At 41.7% G+C, this 20,138-nt stretch overlaps 1 protein-coding gene across 2 annotated transcripts in view; it reads left to right on the forward strand.

Annotated features, from left to right (window-relative positions):
* The window catches only part of PRKG2 (protein kinase cGMP-dependent 2), a 106,038-nt gene that overhangs the window by 6,064 nt on the left and 79,836 nt on the right, over positions 1-20,138 (forward strand). For both annotated transcript variants that reach the window (XM_002717087.6, XM_089302633.1), the window contains exon 2: positions 4,931-5,404. In XM_002717087.6, coding sequence (XP_002717133.1) covers positions 4,944-5,404 — 461 coding nt within the window. In that variant the 5' untranslated portion in view covers positions 4,931-4,943. The remainder of the gene's footprint in view (positions 1-4,930; positions 5,405-20,138) is intronic.

A 20,138-nucleotide genomic window follows, 5' to 3' on the forward strand; every position in this document is an offset into this window, starting at 1 on the left:
ACCTAAGATCAGCTAGATTTTCTTCCATTTTCTTTCTGTGTTTTATAGGTTTTTGTCTTACATTTAGGGTGATGATCCTTTTTGAACTAATTTTCATAAAAGTAAGTTCTGAATCTAAATTCTTTGTTTTCCCCGTGTGTGGATGTCTAGTTGTTCCAGTGTAAGTTGTTAAAAAGACTGTCCTTTCTCCGTTGTTTGGCTTTGCGCCTTTGTCCCAGATCAGCTAACTGTATTGTTTGGGTCACTTTCTAGGCTGTCTTTTCTGGTCACCAATCTTCATGTATTTTGTTTCACCAGTGTCTTCAAAGTCAGTTTCACTCTTCACACTGCCTTGATGATTGTGGCTTTGAAATCTGTTTAGAAGTTGGTAGTGCCAGTTCTGACTTTATTTTCCTATCATCTTGTGTTATTTTATGACATAGTTTTGATCAGTAAATTTTTCTAACAAAAATTATTTCATTGGGTAAACAATATTAACAGTAAGACTAATACTAATATTTATTAAACACCTACCGTATACCTGTCATGGCTTCTCTCATTTGACCCATTGTTTTGTCTGTCTGTCATCTCTGTCTACCTGTCTGCCTGTCTCTTCGGTTGTTGACACTCAAGCTCAGTATCTTGCCCAAGGACATACACTGTCACATATGTTAAGTAAAAGTGCTCAGATGGGGCCTCCGTCTCTGTGATCTTAGCGAGCACTCTACTATCTCCCGTCCTTTCAGAAATGCATGCAGCTATATGAAAAACAAGTGTGTGTGTGTGTGTGTGTGTGTGTGTGTGTATTTATATCAGACTCCAGATGGGTAGAGAAAGAAATACATGTGATCTTGATCACAGCCAAGATTTTGGTTTCAAATTACTTTAGGGCTGGAGGAAAAACAGACAACAAAGCTTGATTCCTCCCACGTTGACTGCCAGGTGTTAATCCGCCTGCCAGCGCCTTCACAGTTTCTCTCACTGTCTTTGTGTCTCTTCTGTTTATCACTGGGCGAATAGCATTTCCTAAATGGTGAGGAAATTAACGCAGTAATGCAAACTTATAATATCCTATGATTGCCCGCTCCTCTTGCTAAATGCCACTGTTTATGCTTCCTGCTTCTCATTCCTGGACTCAGATGAGAATCAACACATCTCTGGTGAACCATGCCTTGTGTTGCCTCCAAAGATAATTAAGTGCGCCTTTGGGTTTAAGGATTTCACTGTAATATGTGGAAAAAAAAGTAGGGGCTGCATGAGGGAGTTCCACAGCACAGGAGCTCCTGCAGTTCTGGAATTGGCTCTGTGTGATTTTCAAAGCGTTTTCATTTCTATCTTTCGGTGAGGTTTGTTTCCAAGGCTGTTCTAGAACAGCTCCTTTTCTCAGCAAAAGATGCAGTTCAGGCAGAGTAAAATCCCTCTCTCTAAGGGAATATTTGTGCTTCTAGAGACCTCTTGTCTGGGGAGCGGGCATGTGGTGTAGTGGTTAAGCCTGGGTCTGATGCCTGGCCCTGGCTTGGACTCCAGGGTCGTGCTCCTGTGGACCCTCTGGGGCAGTAGTGACAGCTGAAGTAATTGGGTTCCTGCCCCTTTGTGGGAGACTTGGATTGAGTTCCTAGCTCCTGGTCTTGGCCAAGTCCTGGCAAAGTGCTGGCTGTTGCAGGGATTTTTGGGAGTGAATCAGTGGATAGGAGCTCCATGTGCATCTGTCTGTCTCTCTCTCTGTTTCAAATAAATAAATTTTTAAAAATAGACTTCATATCTGAAGACATCAGTTTACTAGACATCTGTCCTATCCAGAAGTGAGCCCTCTGGCTTCCCTCACAATAAGACATCAGGTTCCAGTATCTCATCCCACATTATGATAAGAGCGACTATTTGCTTGATGCCTACTATATGCCAACCATTGCACAGGGCACTTTCTAAGCATAATCTTCGGAGTAACCTTATGAGACAAGTATAAGTGTATCCACTTTATAGATAACAAAAACTAAAGGTCAGAGATTCTAATTTATAGAAGGCTGGAAAAGGGCAAATTGTTTTCTAACCCTGAGTGGCCTGACTCCATCACTCGGCTAAATTTTGGTCTTTCTCTCCAAACTCCCTTCTTATTACATCATGTTCTGCCTTCTGAATATAAAATTGACTTTAACAAGCCGTAGTTGCTAGATTAATGGAGCAACATCCTGTGGTTCAATTCTGCTTGTGACTAACAATACGTATTTGAGAACTAGCTTATTTTAGTGACTGATACAGGAAACAGACTGAACCTAATTAGGTTTTATGAAACCAGAGATTTGAAGCTTTGACTTCAGGGACGACAAAATTTAAATGAGTGAACTAAGAAATCAGACTGCTGTTTAGACATTTAATAACTTACTTTTCTTAACTTAGTGATTTGAAAGATGAGTTGGTTACTCTCATTTCACTCCTCTTTGGAATTCTAAATAGCTTGAAAGATTTATACAGCTTCCAAATTGACTTCATTAAAACCAGGGAATAGTGGGTGTTTTGGGAGAATTGAACACCTTCTGCCTAATTGTGTTTCATGTTTGTAAAATTATTAGATTGGTACAGAATTCTTTGAATACTAGGCTAAAGCAAACATGACTCTAACCCTTTTCATAGTGAGCATGCCAAAAGTGTTTTATCTGTCAAATTTGACTGTAAATCCATGAAGGAATGTGTCCCCACTGTATAAGTAGTAGATGACACTTATTTAGATCTTACTCTACAGTTGTTCTTTGAATAAAAGAGGAGTTGCTAGTTTAATATTGTATTGTAAAGTTTTAGTGTTTGCTTTTTTTTTTTTTTAATAAAGCAATTGCCTTTCCTCTTAAACTTCCTCTTTCCCCACTGGCCTAAGAATGCTTGTTCACGAACTAAAAAGCCCATCTAGAGGGATCACAGCTGCATGTTAAAAATTTGTGCATGTATTAATTTAAGATACCTTCGGGAGCACCGTTCTCCTGCCTGCAATTCAGAATCTCATTCAAGTTTATTCTCAGACTCCAGTCTAACATCTTGTGTACTGCTTCTTTGGGATGCAAGTATGTCCAAGGCTATGTCCTCAGTTTTCCATCTCCTGAGCCTTCACATATATTCTTCATGTAAGAGAACGAAAAATGCTGCCAACTCAAAGAAAACTTACAGGTGATGCCTACCACATCTTGCAACAGAGACAGGCAGTTCTCTGGAGGCTAATGTTTTTTAATGACAAGTTTTATTTGAAAGTCAGAGTTATGGGGGGGGGGAGCAGAGAGAATGGGTCTTCTATCTGCTGGTTCACCCCCCAGATAGCCATAATGGCCAGGGCTGGGCCAGGCTGAAGCCGGAAGCCAGGAGGTTCTTCCAGGTCTCCCACATGGGTGGCAGGGATCCAGGCAGGCATTTGGGCCATCCTCTGCTGCATTTCGAAGCTGTTAACAAGGAGCTGGATCAGAAGTGGAGCAGCCGAGTCAACTGCCATCCATATGGGATGCCGAGTCTTAAGAGGCAGCTTTACCTGCTATCCCACAAGGCCAGCCATACAAGATTACTTTTATAAATACATTCATTTTCTGTTTGTACCATCTGTGTTATGCAACTTACAATTTTTGATTCTATCTGAAACTGAGATGCTGTGTTATATTCATGCATCCGTGCCTTTGGTGTTGTCAAGACCACAATTATTTTGGCAAGGCTAGAGAAATATATCTAAGCATTTCATTTCTTTCTGAGCTAAATTTGGAGGCAGAGAGGGGCAAGAATCTGCAGGTTGTAAAATGTCAAAGTTACTTGTTTCTCTTCTGATTTTCAATAACCAGACCTACTCCAAGCATAGTTTACAAAGGTTCTAAAGTTTCTTGGACTATCATTGTCAAAAATCACATCTATACAAGAAAAATGAACTTTAAGTAGGTCGCCTAAAAATTCTTCAGCGTTAGAGTCATTAATCAGACCAGTATTTCCCAACTTTCACTCATCTGAGTTCTGCTCTTATGATTTTCTCGTATGTACTTATTACCTGCAGATTATTTGTTTTTAGTTTCATTGAACTGGCTCAGTACACCTAAATACCTAACTTAGCTCCAACTAAAGCAATAATATCCATGAATCAGAACTTGGTGTGGTGCTAATTGTTTGTATGCCTAATAAATGTTAAATACATAGTTATTGAACCATTAAAGTTTCTGAGTCAACTAAGATCATTCCTCATCACTCCTTATCTGCATAGTACATCTTGAGAAGCCCTGGATCAGTGAACACATTGGGATCTACCCGAGGATATTTTTGATAGGAAAGCACTAGAAATTTTTGGACACCTTGGCTGTAGGCCATAAAGTAAAGAAAGCAGTAGAATCTGGATGTCTCTGTTTCCTTCTAGTGACCACAACCCAGAAGGTCTTAATGTTATCAGAAATATGATATCTTAAGGTACAGACAGTAGGAGAAGAGCAATAACAAGGCCTCCCCAAGTCTGCCTCTGCCCTCTGAGAGATGCAGGTGTGTTATTCTCTAACGCAGGGGAGGTGTTTCACTCTGGCTGCACAAGGAGCTGTGAGAGCTGTGAAATTTCCAAGCCTCTGTTACTGTGACTGCTCCTTTGAGTTTTATCTTTGCCATGCTGACCTCCAAATCGCAGTTTTGTTGTGAAGCGTTTGATGGTTGTCCCGCAGATGACCAAAGAGAGCAGCAGGTGATACTAGCCGTGTGTGCAGAATGCTTATGTGTAGAGCTGTCGTCACAGTGGGACAGGGGAGAGCAAATTCTAATGCTAGGTTCTCTTCATGGTAGGAAAAGGAAAATTGATCAGTAGCATTCCTTCTAGACACATGGGGAAATTTATTGCTTATCCAATGATGCTGACCGGTGTGTTGCGACTTATGAAGCAGGCTGTACGGAGAGGGTAGGGGTGCTGCTGGAAAATGGAGCTTCCCTGGGTAATTCCCAATCCTGTGCCCTTTCTCAGGTCCCTGAGCAAAATGGGAAATGGTTCAGTGAAACCCAAGCATTCCAAGCATCCAGATGGCCACTCGGGGAACCTCACCACGGATGCCCTGCGGAACAAGGTGGCAGAGCTGGAGAGGGAGCTGAGGAGGAGGGATGCTGAGATCCAGGAGCGGGAGTACCACTTGAAGGAGCTGCGAGAGCAGCTGTCCAAGCAGACTGTGGCCATCGCCGAGCTCACGGAGGAGCTGCAGAATAAGTGCATCCAGCTGAACAAGCTTCAGGACGTGGTGCACGTGCAGGGAGGAAGCCTGCCTCAGGCCTCTCCAGATAAAGTGCTTCTTGAGGTGCACAGGAAGACCTCGGGGTTGGTCTCCCTGCATAGCAGGAGGGGAGCAAAGGCTGGAGTGTCTGCTGAGCCAACAACCCGAACCTATGACCTCAACAAACCCCCCGAGTTTTCCTTTGAGAAAGCAAGAGTCAGAAAGGACTCCAGGTAAGAGGTTGCTGCAGTTGCTGTGCCCCTTTGCCTCGTGAAAGTGAAAGTCTGGAGTGGGCTCCTTAGGAAGCCTCCTGAATGGTAACGGGCTTATTCACCCTTTCATGTTTAGGGATGGAAGGGTTTTTTCAAATGGTTTTGTTGTGCAAAAGGGTCTCCCATGAAGCAGTGCTTTTCTTTAAAGCATGACTTGCACTTTACCTGGACTTTGAAGATATGTGTATCTGTCTCTCGCCGAGAAATTGAGTTTACTGAAAGTCATTTCATTCTCTTGAAAACCCTAGGGGGAATGAAGAGGTAGGTTTAGGAAGTCTAAACTTCTCTATCTAGTAGGGTGGAGTTAAAAATGTACAGAAATCTGAGAAGGTGTTCAGTGCAGCTGTTAAGACATCCCTTGGGAGGTTCACATCCCACATTAGAGTGGGTTCAAGTCCCTCTTCTGCACTTGATTCCAGCTTCCTGCTAATGTGTATCCTGGGGGGCAGCAGGTGATGGCTCAAGTAATTGAGGCCCTGCAAGCCACACAAAGGAGACTTGGTTTGAGTTCCAGGCTCCTGGCTCTGGCCTGGTGTGGCCCTCACTGAGTCAGGGTCCCTTTTCTGTGTGCTTTTCATTTTGTTCTGAAAAAGTAATTAATTATTCATTTGAGAGGCAGAGAGAGAATGAGAGAGCGAATGTGGTCCCCTTTGCTGGTTCACTCCTGAAATGCCTGCATAGTGGTCTGGGGCTGCTGGGTAAAGTTAGGAGCCAGGAACTCAATTCAGGTTTCCCAGGGGGGTGGCATGGACCCAAGTACTTGAATCATTACTTGCTGCCTCCCAGGCTGTGCCTTCGTAGGAAGCTGGAATCTGAGTCTGAGCAGGGAGTCTAGCCCAGACACTTGGATATGGGGTGCAAGCATCCCAACTGGCATTGTCACTGTTATGCCTTATGTCCACCCCTTATGTTCAATTATTAATTGAAATCATGTCTTTCACAATGATAATATCTTGGCTGAGCCTGGATCTCTGATGCAAAATGCACAAACTGTGAAATTAAATCAAATTTTAATTTATTCACAGATAAAAGTAATATAAATCAAGATAGAACATCTGACTTAAACAAATGATTACTTTGACAACAAAATTATAAAAGGACGTTTAATTCATCAATTTGCTGACAGTGCTTGGCAAATAGTGAGTGATCAATAAATATTTGTTAAAGAAGCTAGTCATGCTGGATTATTAATCATGATAATCTGTGACTAAAAGAGCTCTAATTAATATTAGATTTCAGGAGAATTCTATTAAGCCAGAATTTTGTTATTAATTGGCTTAAAAAGGTTTTATCTCTTTCTTTTTCAATAGTAATAATCACTTATTTTTAATTGTATGAATTCAGAAATCATAAATGTCACAAACTTATGCTTGTTTTTCAGAAATTGAACATCATCCAGGGTTCTCTTTTGATAGATCAGAGATATATCAGTGTGTAGTACTGTTATATACTGTGCATTATATTGCATAAATAGGTTTATATAACATCTAAAATACTTTTCAAATAGCAGTGTGTTTTTATATGTAGGACAGCATGTAAGAGAATTTAATAGCAATCCATCTTCTTTGACTTCTCCCTACACATGCCTCCAGAATTCTGCTCTTGAACCAAGATTATGTCATTGCTTTGTTCAAAGACTTAATGTTCATCCTGAGGCAAAACACCATTCTTTCAGTGTTGAGCAATCTAAGATAAGCATATTCCTATGAATTTCTTTATTAGCTATTGTAACCAGGCAAAGAAAATCAGTAGGTTTGCACAATTTCTGGACCAAACCCACACAGTGAGTAGAATTCAGGAAAGACAGTCTGTCCCCTGAATTAGGATCACCAGTGATTCCCCTCATCATACAGGAAACACAGATGGGTGCCCGTCTGGGTGAAGGTCAGGTTGAAGAAAGGGGCTCGTTCATTTCTTAATGATTGGTGCTAAGGAGACCAAAGTAGATTACCCATGCCCATATGCTCAGCTTCTTTCAGAGGGCCTTGTGGTTCTAAATTGAAAAATTAATAACATATGGAAACAACTCTTTTTCCATTAATTGGATTGTGCCTCAATTTCCCTTGCAAAAAATACAAACATATCTCTCCCTGAGTCCTAAATCACTAACTACACACAGACAGCTAATTCAGAGACAATTTTCTGAATTTTTTCATAAATGCTCAATATTACAGTTCATTTTCCATTTCAAAAGTTATCACTTTAGAGAAAAGCCAAAATAATATTTGCATATTTTTGTATTTCTTTTCTACAATTTATCCAACATCTTAGGAAAAATAATTTTCTGGAAGATAGAGCCTTAAAAAAGATAGGCGTATCCTTCATGATAAAAGGATGGTGTGACTTGGCTGGTTGGTTTGTTTTTCTTTCCTAAGAAGTTCCTGCTCAGTATTAGAGAATTTTAGATCATCAGTTAAAATAGCTCCTCTGTTTATTTCTTGGACTCTTAGTTCTCTTAGTTTATTTCTTGGACTTTTACAAAGTTTCACAACAGCATTTATGACCAAATTTGTTCCTACCAACATGTTTCAACTACATCTTGGATTTGAAGTTCCTCCTCCACATTGGATCGGAAAGGCATTAAATGGCTTTTCTGTCTTTGTCAAAAAGAATGTCTTTTGACTACTTATCAGTGAGGAAGAAACTGAAGGCAGACTCTCCTGGTGACAAACTATAGTCAAGAGACAGGAAGCACTGATGGAACCAGAGAATAAACTTGATGGGAAGATAGATTTGGAACTTGAGAATTCGGTTTCAGTAATCCACGAGAGACTGTATATCTTGACCTATTAGTCTGCGATTCTGCCGAGGCCCTTGTTGCAGATGAATTGTGAATGGTACAGGGGCCTCATCACTCTTGAGGCTTCCCAGTTCATGCCAGCTTTGTTGTCCTGTACCCACCAAGTGTACTGCTAAGGTCTGAAAGGGGTTACAAAAACTGTGTAGTTACATTTCCCTGCTTTAAATGGGGGGACTTGTAATAGCCCTATGATGGGATTGGGGAATTCTGTCTCTTGCAATTTGCAGTTGACATCTATCTCTTGAAAAAAATCAGGGGTGTGCTGCTTGAGATCAGTCTCTGGAATAAGTTAGCACAGTCCAGTGGAACCTTTTTGCAGTAATGTCCAATATGGTAGCCAAAAGCTGTGCATGGCTATTGAGCACTTGACTCCTGGCTAATGCCAGTAAGGACACTGGACTTTGAATTTTAAATAATTTTAAGGGTATTGGATAATAGAGTTCTAGACTGCATGGTTTTGCCTGTAGCAGTGCTTACCTGAGATGGAAATTATGACAGAGTGGTTTGGGGACACATCGTAGACAAAGTTCAGTTTTAGAACAAAGCCATAGAAAATGAAAATGTGCCTGTCAGACAGAGGTAGGCAAAGTGTGGAATTGCTGTTGAGCCACACCAGCCTGTCCACTGTGACTTGGCATTGTGCCTGCTGACTGTTTTAGATCTTCAAAAGCCTGCAGCTCTGTGGGCACGTGGCCTGTTTCTATTACAAGCACTCAGCTGTATTGAAGTACTATAAACCACATGATGAGACAGACTATTACAATATATCAAACACTGTGATCTGTGATTTAAATTTAATATGGTGAACATCAGAAGACTTTTGACTTAAAAAGAAACTTAGAGCTAGTTTCATGCTAACCCCTTCTCTGAAGAAGTGAGTGAACAGGTGCAGGAGAATTACAGATGGGCATGGTAGATGGCAGAGCTTAGATTGGAATTCAAGACTCTTGGCTCTGAGGCCAGGTCTTTCTGCCTTCTGTCCTGCTCCAGTGTTGTCAGATCTACCCACAGAGATGAAAGCCCTCCAGCCAGACCAGTCTGGGCACCTGTCTGCCTTGTGATGACTTGTCCCAGTGATTGGCAGTAAGATCAGTTGGTGTTTCCTGGTGCCTCCTGGCTTCCTCCATACAGAGTTGACCATTACAAGGGGAGCCTGCCCATTGCACCAGCATTTACCAAGGATTAGATCCTCAGAGGGTAGGCCCTGTGAGAAAAGGACATGGAGAAAGGGCTTGATCCATCTCATGGCACAAACTGGGATATCTGAAAGGTCAAATATGGATTTCCAAGTCCTGGAAATCAGAGGCAAAGAGCAGGGAAGAACTCAGATAGCATTTCTGTCCCTGTCTGACCTGCCTTGGGCTCCAAGATGATCACGCACCCACAGGTCAGACCTCTTAGTGAAATTAAGTTTGCTGTTTATGTAGACATTGTTTCGCAAACTTCAGCGCTGGCAGAGCAACGGTATGGCTCATGCTGAACGTCTGGTGGAACATAGGCAGATTAATCAGAGACATCTGGCTTTCAGGAAGAATGGGTAGACTATCATTTGGAACTATTGTTCTCTCATGAAAGGGAAGATAGAACAAAGGCCTGCCATCTGACTTGAGATGCGAACTCCAGTTTTAGGAAGGACAAATGCTTTTGTTTGTCACTGCCAGCCCAGGAGCAGAATAGGTAAAAGTGCAAAAGGCTGGTGAGTCATACGTTGAAATAGGATGTGGGAAAGGAGCAAGAAAGAGCACGTTTGTTGTTATTTGTGCTTTTCTAAAGCAGTGTGGAGCACTTGAGTGTGCATTACAGAATTGTCTCTCCTTTATTGAACAGGAATGTTTCTGTGAAAAGGTTTGCCTATCACTAATTGTATGTGGCCACCACTCTGAATGCTTCTCAAATACTGAGTCATTGAATCCTCACAACAGACTTAGAACATAGGTAGTGTTATTATCACCCTCATTTCATATATGGGAAAACTGAGGCATGCGGAACTCTGTAACTTGCCTAAGGCTGGAACCAAGATTCACAAACAGAAATCCTGCTGTCTGGGGTCTGGTCTAATCACCCTGCATGTGATTATCCCAGGATAAAAACATGTTTTGAAATTTGTATTTGTTGTTTGTGTATCTGTCATTTTAGAAGCATGGGGCGATGTGGCAGAGAAAGAGAGAGAGAGGGAGAGAGAGAGAGGGAGAGGGACATCCAGTGAAGGGGACTAGACCAGGCTAAAGCCTGGAGTTAAGAACTCAGTCCAGGTCTACCGTGTTGGTACTAAGGACCAAGTACTTGAGCCATCACCTGCCACCTCTCAAGGTTTGTATTAACAGGAGGCTGGAGTCAGAAGCTCAAGCCAGGAATTAAACCCAGGTACTTTGATGTGGGAAGAAGGCGTATTTAGCCACTAGGCTAAATATATGCCTTGGCTTCTAGACATTTCAGCTGAGAAATCTCATAAAAAATTAAATATATAAGGAAATATTTTTACATTGTTGTGATAAGAACTCCATGCTATTGTTACTTCTCTCTGAAAACTATCCTTCCAGCAAGTGCTGCTCTGCTCTCAGGTTACGGTAGACAGGAATTTTGATTGAGGGGAGGAACCCTTGTCCCCTGCCCATGAAATAGTGATTTCCATGTTGCCACACCAAAGGATCTGTATTTAGATTTTAGATAAATAAGGACATGTTAAAGAGTGTGTAATAGACTCTGGATTATCAGTTAGAGTTTAAAATTTGTGTACTTTCAATAGTTAACCATAAAAAAAAATTGGTGCATGTACATACTTACTGTCACTTCTACTTGGGGCTTTAGAGAAGAAAAAACCAAAACCAATGGTATCTGTATAAAGAGGGAAGAAAAAAAATTTCCAGTTGTGTGGTGGCCTGGTAGCCAGAGGTGCAGGTTACAGGTCGGTGAAAGTTGTCAGGATGCTGAAAAAACGCAAGATTCTGTTGTGTAGCAGCAATGTTCATGTCAACACCTGCGTCAGAACTGGCTGTGCAGGGATGGAATGAGAGGACCACGTTATCAGCTAACTGTTGGATGCTTGTTGTTTCCCATGTGTTGCCTCGTGAAGGCTTTGGATAGATCCAGTGAGGCGGGCGCGGCCTTTCCCTGCTACTGAAGGTGAAGTTAGAGCTCGGAGGCATTCGGCAACTTGCCGGAGGTGGTAGCCTTGCACTTCCTCCAGCCGCATGTCCAGCGAGCCTGTGCAATGTCAACCGCGTCCTCTCTACCTGCATTTACAGGCTGTGCAGCCTACAATGTTAATGGCTCCCTTGGGGATGCACAACCACACCACGCTGGAGGCTTTTCTGCAGGGGTGAACAGTTCTGCTAAAGAAGGGAGAGGTACAAAAAGCACAGGGACGTTTCAGAACTTGGTGGCATTGACAGCTGCTGTGACATCTAGGTGAAGGTAAATGAGCTCTGGCAGCCTCTCTGAGCCTGGGCACTCCACCCTCTCACTTCTGTCTCGGCCTCTTCTTCTCTGGAGGAGTGAGAGGCCCCTGAGTGCTGCCCACTCTGCCTCCTGCTTTGGCCCACTCTCAGCCTCTCAGGTGATCTTCTCACTGGTTTCTTTCTGCCCTTTACTCCTTCACACTTTATACTCTTATACTCAAAAGTTCCAGTCTGACATTTGCTGGGTGTGAGGAGAAATATTTAATCAAACCTCAAAAAATGGGATTAAAAGATTTGACTGTTTAAATTAAAAAAAATTATTTATTTGAAAGGCAATAAAGAGAGAGCAATAATTAAAAAAGCAATGGGAGGAAGGGGGAGAGAGAGAGATAGAGTTAGAGAGAGAGAGAGAGAGAGATTTCTTTCATCTGCTGATTCACTCCTTAAATGACCTCTAACAGCCAGGGCTGGGCCAGGCTGAAGCCAAGAGCCTGGAACTCCATCCAGGCCTCCCATGTGAGTTCAGGGAGCTGGAGCCAGGCTGAACAGCTTAACATGCTGTACTATAAATGCTGGCCCTGACTTCTGTGCTTTTGAATAAAAGTGTATGTGCTCATTGTCATTGTTAGCACCATGCTGACTCTGAGGAGCCTGCCCTTGCTTTATACTTTTTGTTCTACACAAAAATCATACCAATTTTTGACCCAACAGCCTTGGCTAGCTGCTGAAGCATCTAAGATTTCTGTTTCTCCTTCAGGTTAAGACATTCAGTTCAATATTTATTGAGTGCATATTGAATCCACGAGGCTTATTCTTTAATTCTGCTTTCCTCTACTTTTACTCCTCTTCTTTCTTTGTCCTTTACCTCCCAAGTTTTTTCACTGATACTTTTATTTTATTCTTTCCTTTTCTCCCATTAATCAAGGACCATCAGTACCAATTGTGAGCAGCAACTACAGGCCAGGCACACTGGGCGTGGCCTGTCTGTGATAGCTGTCTCACTGACTTTCACTGTAAATCTATGGGTATTACCATCTGAGGCTTAGCATGCAGAAGTAACTAGCTCATAGTCATTGCCAGGAATGCCTAAAGCTCCTTTAACCTTTCCTGGATGTTAACACAGGTGCCTCTAGACTGCAGCAGCTATACAACCTGCAGTCATTTTATTTTGCTTGCTGTCTTCTTAGTATATAGGATATTTATAGCAATTCCAAATATGTTATTTGTTCCAGATGAGTTTGTTCAGGTGAATGGAGCAGTGTTGGGTTTGAACTACTGTCTTGGAAGTTGGGCTGCAGCCTCCCTCTGTCCTGACTTCTATCTTCTGAGTGCCTGCTGAAATGTGATGGCTTGTTCTGACTCATTTTTTTTCTCTCTGAGACATTCCAAGCCATTCTGAGCACTGTCTGTTTCCTTGCCATATCCTGGGTGAAAGACTTTGGTGAAATAGCATAGTTGAGAAGACAGTGCCTTTCTTCTGCTTGTTTGTTGGATCAGAGGGAAGTGTTGCCCCCTGGCCCTTGCCTGCTAATAAGCAGTGCCATGAGTTGGCAGGGGGCTGCCCTTTGCTTTCTGGAAGCTGAGCTACTAGCTCCTGCCACCTGACTTTTCCTAAGGTTTAAATAGCAATTCAATTTTTCAAGAAGGGAAAAGATCTGAAGAGAAGGTTAAAACGGTTTCTTTTTTCTAAAAGGATTTATTTATTTGAAAGCGTTACACAGAGACAAGGACACTCACACACACACCACACACACACACATGCACACAGATATTCCATCCACTGGTTCACTCCCCCAGATAGCCACAATGTCTGGGGCTGGGCCAGGCGGAAGCCAAGAGCCAGGAGCTTCTTCCAGGTCTCCCACTTGAGTGGCAGGGACCCAAACACTCAGGTCATCTTTCATTGCTTTTCCCAGGCTATTAGAAGGGAGCTGGATTGGAAGTGGAGCAGCTGGGACATTAACTGATGCCCATATGGGATGCTGGCATTGCAGGTGATGGCTTTACCTGTTATGCCACTGCTCCAGCCCCAAGTATTATTTTTAGACTCATTGGAAGTACCTTTTTTGTGAAAGATAACATTTCTTATATTTATTCTTACTGTTGCCTTTCTGTGAAGTCTCACTTTAGAACAATTTGTCTTTAGAAGTACTTGTTGTATGTTTTTTTTCTTTTGTTGATGTGCCTCTGTGTGTGTGTGTGTGTGTGTGTGTGTTCTGTAGCCAGGAATGGATAGAAGATAATTTAAATATATTTTATCCTAAAGTGTGAGTGATCAGGACACCCAGATACTCATGTAATCCCCCAGGGTCATTTTTTTAATTATGCCAAATCAATCTTTTAAAAATAAATTGAGCTGTGTATTTTTAAGAGATAGAACTTGATGTCATGGGAGATATAGAGAGTAAAATGGTTGCTATAGTGAAGTACATTAACATATCCATTATGTCATATGGTTACCCATTTTTGTTTGGTTTGCTTTTTGTATCAAGAGCAGCCAAGTTGATTTTAATTGGTGAATTTTAAGAATATGTTTAGACAGCTAGGGGCTTACAAATTAAGCTCTGGGAAATGGGAGGGAAAGAAAGATCTGGAACTTCCATTTCTTTCTGTAGAGATGAGGAAAAGGGAAATAAAAACTTAAGAGAACAAGCTATCACTTGAAATTTCTTGGAAATAGAGACTCTTAGAAACTTAGCTGAGCTTGTTTCCTGTTGCCCCATCATCAGTTACCACCAGCTTAGCAGTTTAAACAGCACACGTTTGCCATCTCGGAGTTCCCACAGGTCAGAAGTCCAGGCAGGGTGTAGGTCCCTTGCTCAGTCTCGCACGGCTGCAGTCAAGGGGTCAGCAGGCTGTGTTCCTTTCCAGTGCTGTCTGCAGGAAGTGGTTCTCTTCCACGCTGATGCGATTGTTGGCAAAATGCAGTTCCTTGCTGCTGTAAGACTAAGGTTCCCATTTTCTTGCTGGTGGTCACCCAGGGGTGACCCAGGGCTCCTTGCTGTGTGTCCTCTTCCTGTAGGCCCTCCACAGCCGCCAGTGCATTCCTTCATGACCAGCTACAGTGTCTGTTTACAGTTGGTGAAGGGTGACATTGGGTCTAACAACCACAGCAGGGCTGTCCCATCACTGCTGCTCTATTTTGTCAATGAGGAGCAAGTCCCAGGTTCTGTTCCCACTTGTGGGGGCATGGATCATACCAGAACATAACAGTGGTGCTGGAGATCATGGGGCCATCTCAGGAGTCAGGACGCCACTCCAGGCCATCTGCTTCTCTGAGGTGTGATTCCCTGGTTTGGTTAAGAGCGCTGTCCATGTTGAGTATGTAAAACCATGCATAAAAACTCCAGAGTCTTGTATATCATGTTCACATATGCATCATTCACAATAAACCCAAGGTAAAAGCAGCCCAGTGCCATCAATGGATGAGTGGAGAAACAAAATCCAGTGCATACCTGCAATGCCATAGTATTCCGCCTCAAAAGGGAAGTTCTGGCCCACGTGACAGCATGAATGTCCCTTGAAGACATTCTGCTAAGTGAAATAAGCCAGGCACAGCAGGATAAATATTGTATGGCCTCAGATTTATGAGGACCCTAGAGAAGGGAAATTTATACAGACGTGAATGAGAAGGGAAGTTGTCAGGGTAGGAGGGAGTGAGAAAAGGAGTTAGTGTACACTGGTTGCTGTGTTTCTGCTTGGGAAGATGGAAAGAGTTCGGCCAGGGGGGATGGTTGGCAACCAGTGGGAACATCCTCAGGCTTCTGAATACCCTGATAAATGGCTTAAATGGTACATTTATGTCATGTCTGTTTTGTCATAGTTGAAAGCAAGAGTCCTGGCTCTAACTGGACAGCATGAGCATAAACATGAAGGCCATATTTTAGTTACACACAGGATGCTGGGAGGTGGGAGAGGACACTAGAGGTTAACTCACTTCTGGGTTGATGCGTTGTGTTGCAAACGAACGTTGGCTATGTCAGAGTGCTGTGACAACATTAACTGATTACTATTCATCAATGATTGTTAATTTCTTAATATCGTTGCTTGACTTTGGGATTAGCCTGCAGTAAAGACATGTTCCCAGTGCTATAGAAATATGGAGGTAAGAGACAACTTCAGACTCCTTACATTTTCTTGAGTACAGCTGCAATGAATTCTGAGTGCAATGTGGTCACCTTGGGAATATGAAAAAAATATTGATCCTTGAATCCAGTCTACAAGGAGTCTGATTTAACTGATTTGAGGTGGGAGCCCTGGACACAGGGGTTTAATGAGAGCTTCCTTGATGATTCTAACATGCAGCCAAAAACCACTGTGCTACAAGGACAGGCTTCCCCAACACTGACTCCTGAAATAACTCAGTTTGATCATCATGAAGCAATACTAATTACAACGCTATTTACCATTTATACCTGATTACCATGCTGTGCAATGATGGTTATGCATATCACTGAGTGCGTCAGGTTAACTTCCTTGTAAGTTTTGGTTGTTTTCAACATTTCATTATTAACCTTGGTTCTTTAATGCTCACGGGAATAGGATCATCTGCACAGATGTAAGAGAGAGGAAAAATGTTTGTTGTGAGTGTCAAGCAACAGTAAACATGATGAAACTACAACCGTGCTTAATCATATGGGCAACAGATAGGAGAATTGACAGGAGAAAGTCATGCTCATTTTCTGATTACTCATATAATGACCTCATCCTTCTCATGCTAGTTTCTCAAATTATAAGCATGTACATTTATTAGGTGTTTTTGTTGTTGTTTGTTGTAGGTTTATCACTTGAACAAAAATTTCTATGGGAGGGGTGGAAGAGATGCTTACTGAGTTTATCATCTTTGTCTTGTTTATAGGTGGTGACATTTCCCCCTCTATGCTTGTCCCTGTGTCCATAATTTGTACATTAAAGGGAATAATTTGGTGTATACTAAGTACAGTTCTAGATGTTGGGTAATAACAGGATGAAGACAGCACTGCACACCCTTGAAGATAGAGTCCCTTCAGGGAAATTACAATTTATTTAGTACTGTGTGATTCATGTTCTTTTTAAAAAAAGACTTACTGGGGCCGACACTGTAGCCCCAGTGGGTTAAATCCCCAGCTGCAGTGCCAGCCTTCCTCATGGGCACCGGTTCGAGTCCTGGCTGCTCTACTTCTAATCAAGCTCTCTGTTGTGGCCTGGGAAAGCAGTAGAAGGTGGCCCAAGTCCCTGGGCCTCTGCACCTGCATGGGAGACCTGGGAGAAGCTCCTGGCTCCAGGCTTTGGATCAGCAGTCATTTGGGGAGTGAACCAGTGGATGGAAGACCTCTCTCTGTCTCTATGTCTCTCTGTAACCCTGTCTTTCAAATAAATTTAAAAAAATTAAAGAAGACTTATTTATTTGATAGGCAGAGTGTGAGAGAGAGAGAGAGAGAGAGAGAGAGAGAGAAAGAGAGAGAATCTTCCATCTGCTGATTGACTTTCCAAATGGTCACAATGTCCAGGTCTGGGGCAAGTAGAAACCAGTAGCCAATGACATCATCCTGGTCTCCCACGTGGGTGCAGGAACCCAAGCACTTGGGCTGTCTTCTGCTGCTTTCCCAGGCCATTAGCAGGGAGCTGGATCAGAAGAGGAGCAGCTGGGACTCGAACCAGTGCCCTGATATGGGAAGCTGGTATCACAGTCAGTGGCTTTACCTGCGGTGACACAATGCCAGCTCCTGTGTGATTCATGCTCTAAGAGAGAAGTGAATGAAAGAAGGAGCAAGCATTTGTTTAGTGGACTAGGAAATCCTTTATGGCAGAGAAAAGCGAGAGCTGGGTTTGGGTGGAGGAATGAACTGTGGGGAAACTAAGTGGCCTGGGACATCTGGGGACCGGCAAGGCATTCTGGGGTCTGTGATACCCCGGACACTGGGAGAGTGAAAGCAGGGGAACTGGATTGTCAGAAAGTTCACTAAATTTCAAAATGCTCGTCCTTAAAGAGAATTCTCTAAATGTTGAGCGTTTTGGGATGTTCTCACTCAGTTTTTAAGTAGCTGGTAACCTGGTGATTTATCATAGTAATTGCTATCCCTTATGTAGTATATTTTATTCACTGGGCACAGTGCTTAGTGCTTTATATCATTAATAAATTTAATTCTCATAGAAATCTTATGATCCTTGTTTTTATTATTGTTTCACTGCTCAGGAAACTCGGAGATTAAAGGACTTGCTCAAGGTTCCACAGTTAGTGGCAGAGCATGGAATCAAACCCTGGCAATCCCAGATCCAGATCTGTGCTCTTAACAAATGTGCATTTCCATATGCTCTTGCCAAGCAGGTTTTCCATTTCTTGTGTCAGATTTTATATGGTGTATTTTCCCAGGGTTCCTAAAAATTGATACATATTTTAAAAATAGTTATGATGCTGTTCACTCGTTTTTCAAATCTTTAATATCTATGCTGATGTCTACTCATTTGCAGTATTAGTAATTGTATTACCTGTCTCCCATGCTTTCTTCCCCTCTGGCACTACATCTTGTTGTGAATTTATCAGCTTTATTAGTCTTCCAGAGAAGCTGTTTTGGACTGTGTTGGTTCTCTTCATTATACTTCTCTCTGAGTTATTATTTTATGCTTCCATTTTGTCATTTTCTGCATCCCCCCCTTTTTTTGAGTCCAATTTGCCTTTCTTTTCTAGATTTTTCTGGCAAACACTTAGATAATTTATTTGTAATCTATATTCTTTTGTTTTAGCTGTTTAACACTATAGATTTCTAAGCATCACATTAACTGCACATTGTATGTATTTCTTTTTTCAAAATATTATTTGATTTTCTTTATGACATAATACTTGGCCTATAGACTATTTAAAAATGTATTGCTCAATTTTCAAACATTTGATAATTTTATGATTACATGTTTTTAATTTTTCTTAATTTATTTTCATTTTATTTGGAAGACAGAGGGAGAAAAAGAGAGAGTTAGATATTCTACCCTCTGGTTCACCCCCAGATGCGTGCAGTAATCAGGGCTGGGCCAGGCTGAAGGCAGGAGCCCAGAACCCAATCCGGTCTCCTATATGGGTGCCAGGGACCCCCATGTGGCTGTCAGGTCTCCCATGTGGGTGTCCCCTGCTGCCTCCCAACATGCATATTAGCAGAGCTAGATTGGAAGTGGAGGAGTTGGGGTACAAAATGAGTGCTCTGAAATGGGGCACAGGTGACCTAAGCAGCGACTTGACTGCTGTGCCAAATACCTATGCACAGAATTATATTTTGTTATTGATTTGTAGCCTAATTCTACTGTATTCAAATCTGTGTTACTTTAGATGTAAAAGCAGTTGCAACTTGTTTTATGGTTTCCCAAACTGTCAATTTACATGAAGATTCCATGTGAACTTCATAAGAATAAGTATTAAAAATTTATTGAATACAGACTTGAAATATCCATTTCATCAAAAGACTGCATGGAGTTTGACAGTCAGTTATTTAGAGCTTCTAGTTTTTAATTTTGCCTGCTTGTTCTATTATTTAGAGAGTGCTGTCCAAATCTCCCAAAATAAGTATAGATGATTTGGCCATGGTTTCTTTTAATTTTGTCAATATTGCTTTATATGTTTGAGGGTATCATAATAGATACATACAAATTTGGAATATTTATATATTGTTGATTACATTGCTGTGATATATCCCTCTGTATTTTTAGAAATGTATTTTACATTAAAGTTTACCTTCCTGTATCTGGAAAAATTTATTTTTAATTATTGTTCACATAGTATATATTTTTCCATTTTTAAACTTTCATCCTTTCTGTGCCATTATCTCTAACACTTGTCTCTTACAAGCAACACACATATGTATTTCTCTTTTTATTTTACTAGTATGATAATTTTATTTTCTAATTGAGGAATTTGGTCCATTCATATTTAATGTAAACACAAAATATTTGGGTTTAAATCTAGCATCTATTCGTTACTTCTTTGTCGCACTTCTTTAGTTTCTTTTTCTCTACTTTCTTGCCATTTTCTTGGATTAATAAGTATGTTTTTATTCCATTTTATTTTTGTTTATTTTCTAGTTAAGCATTCTTTGACTAATCTTTTAAGAGTTAGCTTAAATTATGATATGCATCATTAATTTATTAAATTTCTGATACAGATTAGAATTTTTATCTGTTCCTGAACCTTAAATTATGCTAACTCGGGGCCAGCGCTGTGACAGACTAGGTTAATCCTCCGCCTGCGGCGCTGGCATCCCATATGGGCGCCAGATTCTGTCCCGGTTGCTCCTCTTGCAGTCCAGCTCTCTGCTGTGGCCCAGGAAGGCAGTGGAGGATGACCCAAGTGCTTGGGCCTTGCACCCACATGGGAGACCAGGAGGAAGCACCTGGCTCCTGGCTTCAGATCCGCGTAGCTCAGGCCGTTTCGGCCATTTTGGGGGTGAACCATCAGATGGAAGACCTTTCTTTCTGTCTCTCTCTGTCACTGTCTGTAACTCTGCCTGTCAAGTAAATAAATAAAAAAAACTTT

Source organism: Oryctolagus cuniculus, chromosome 8, assembly GCF_051225735.1.
Source record: "Oryctolagus cuniculus isolate XC-2025 breed Fujian yellow rabbit chromosome 8, ASM5122573v1, whole genome shotgun sequence".
Taxonomy (NCBI): Eukaryota; Metazoa; Chordata; class Mammalia; order Lagomorpha; family Leporidae; genus Oryctolagus; species Oryctolagus cuniculus.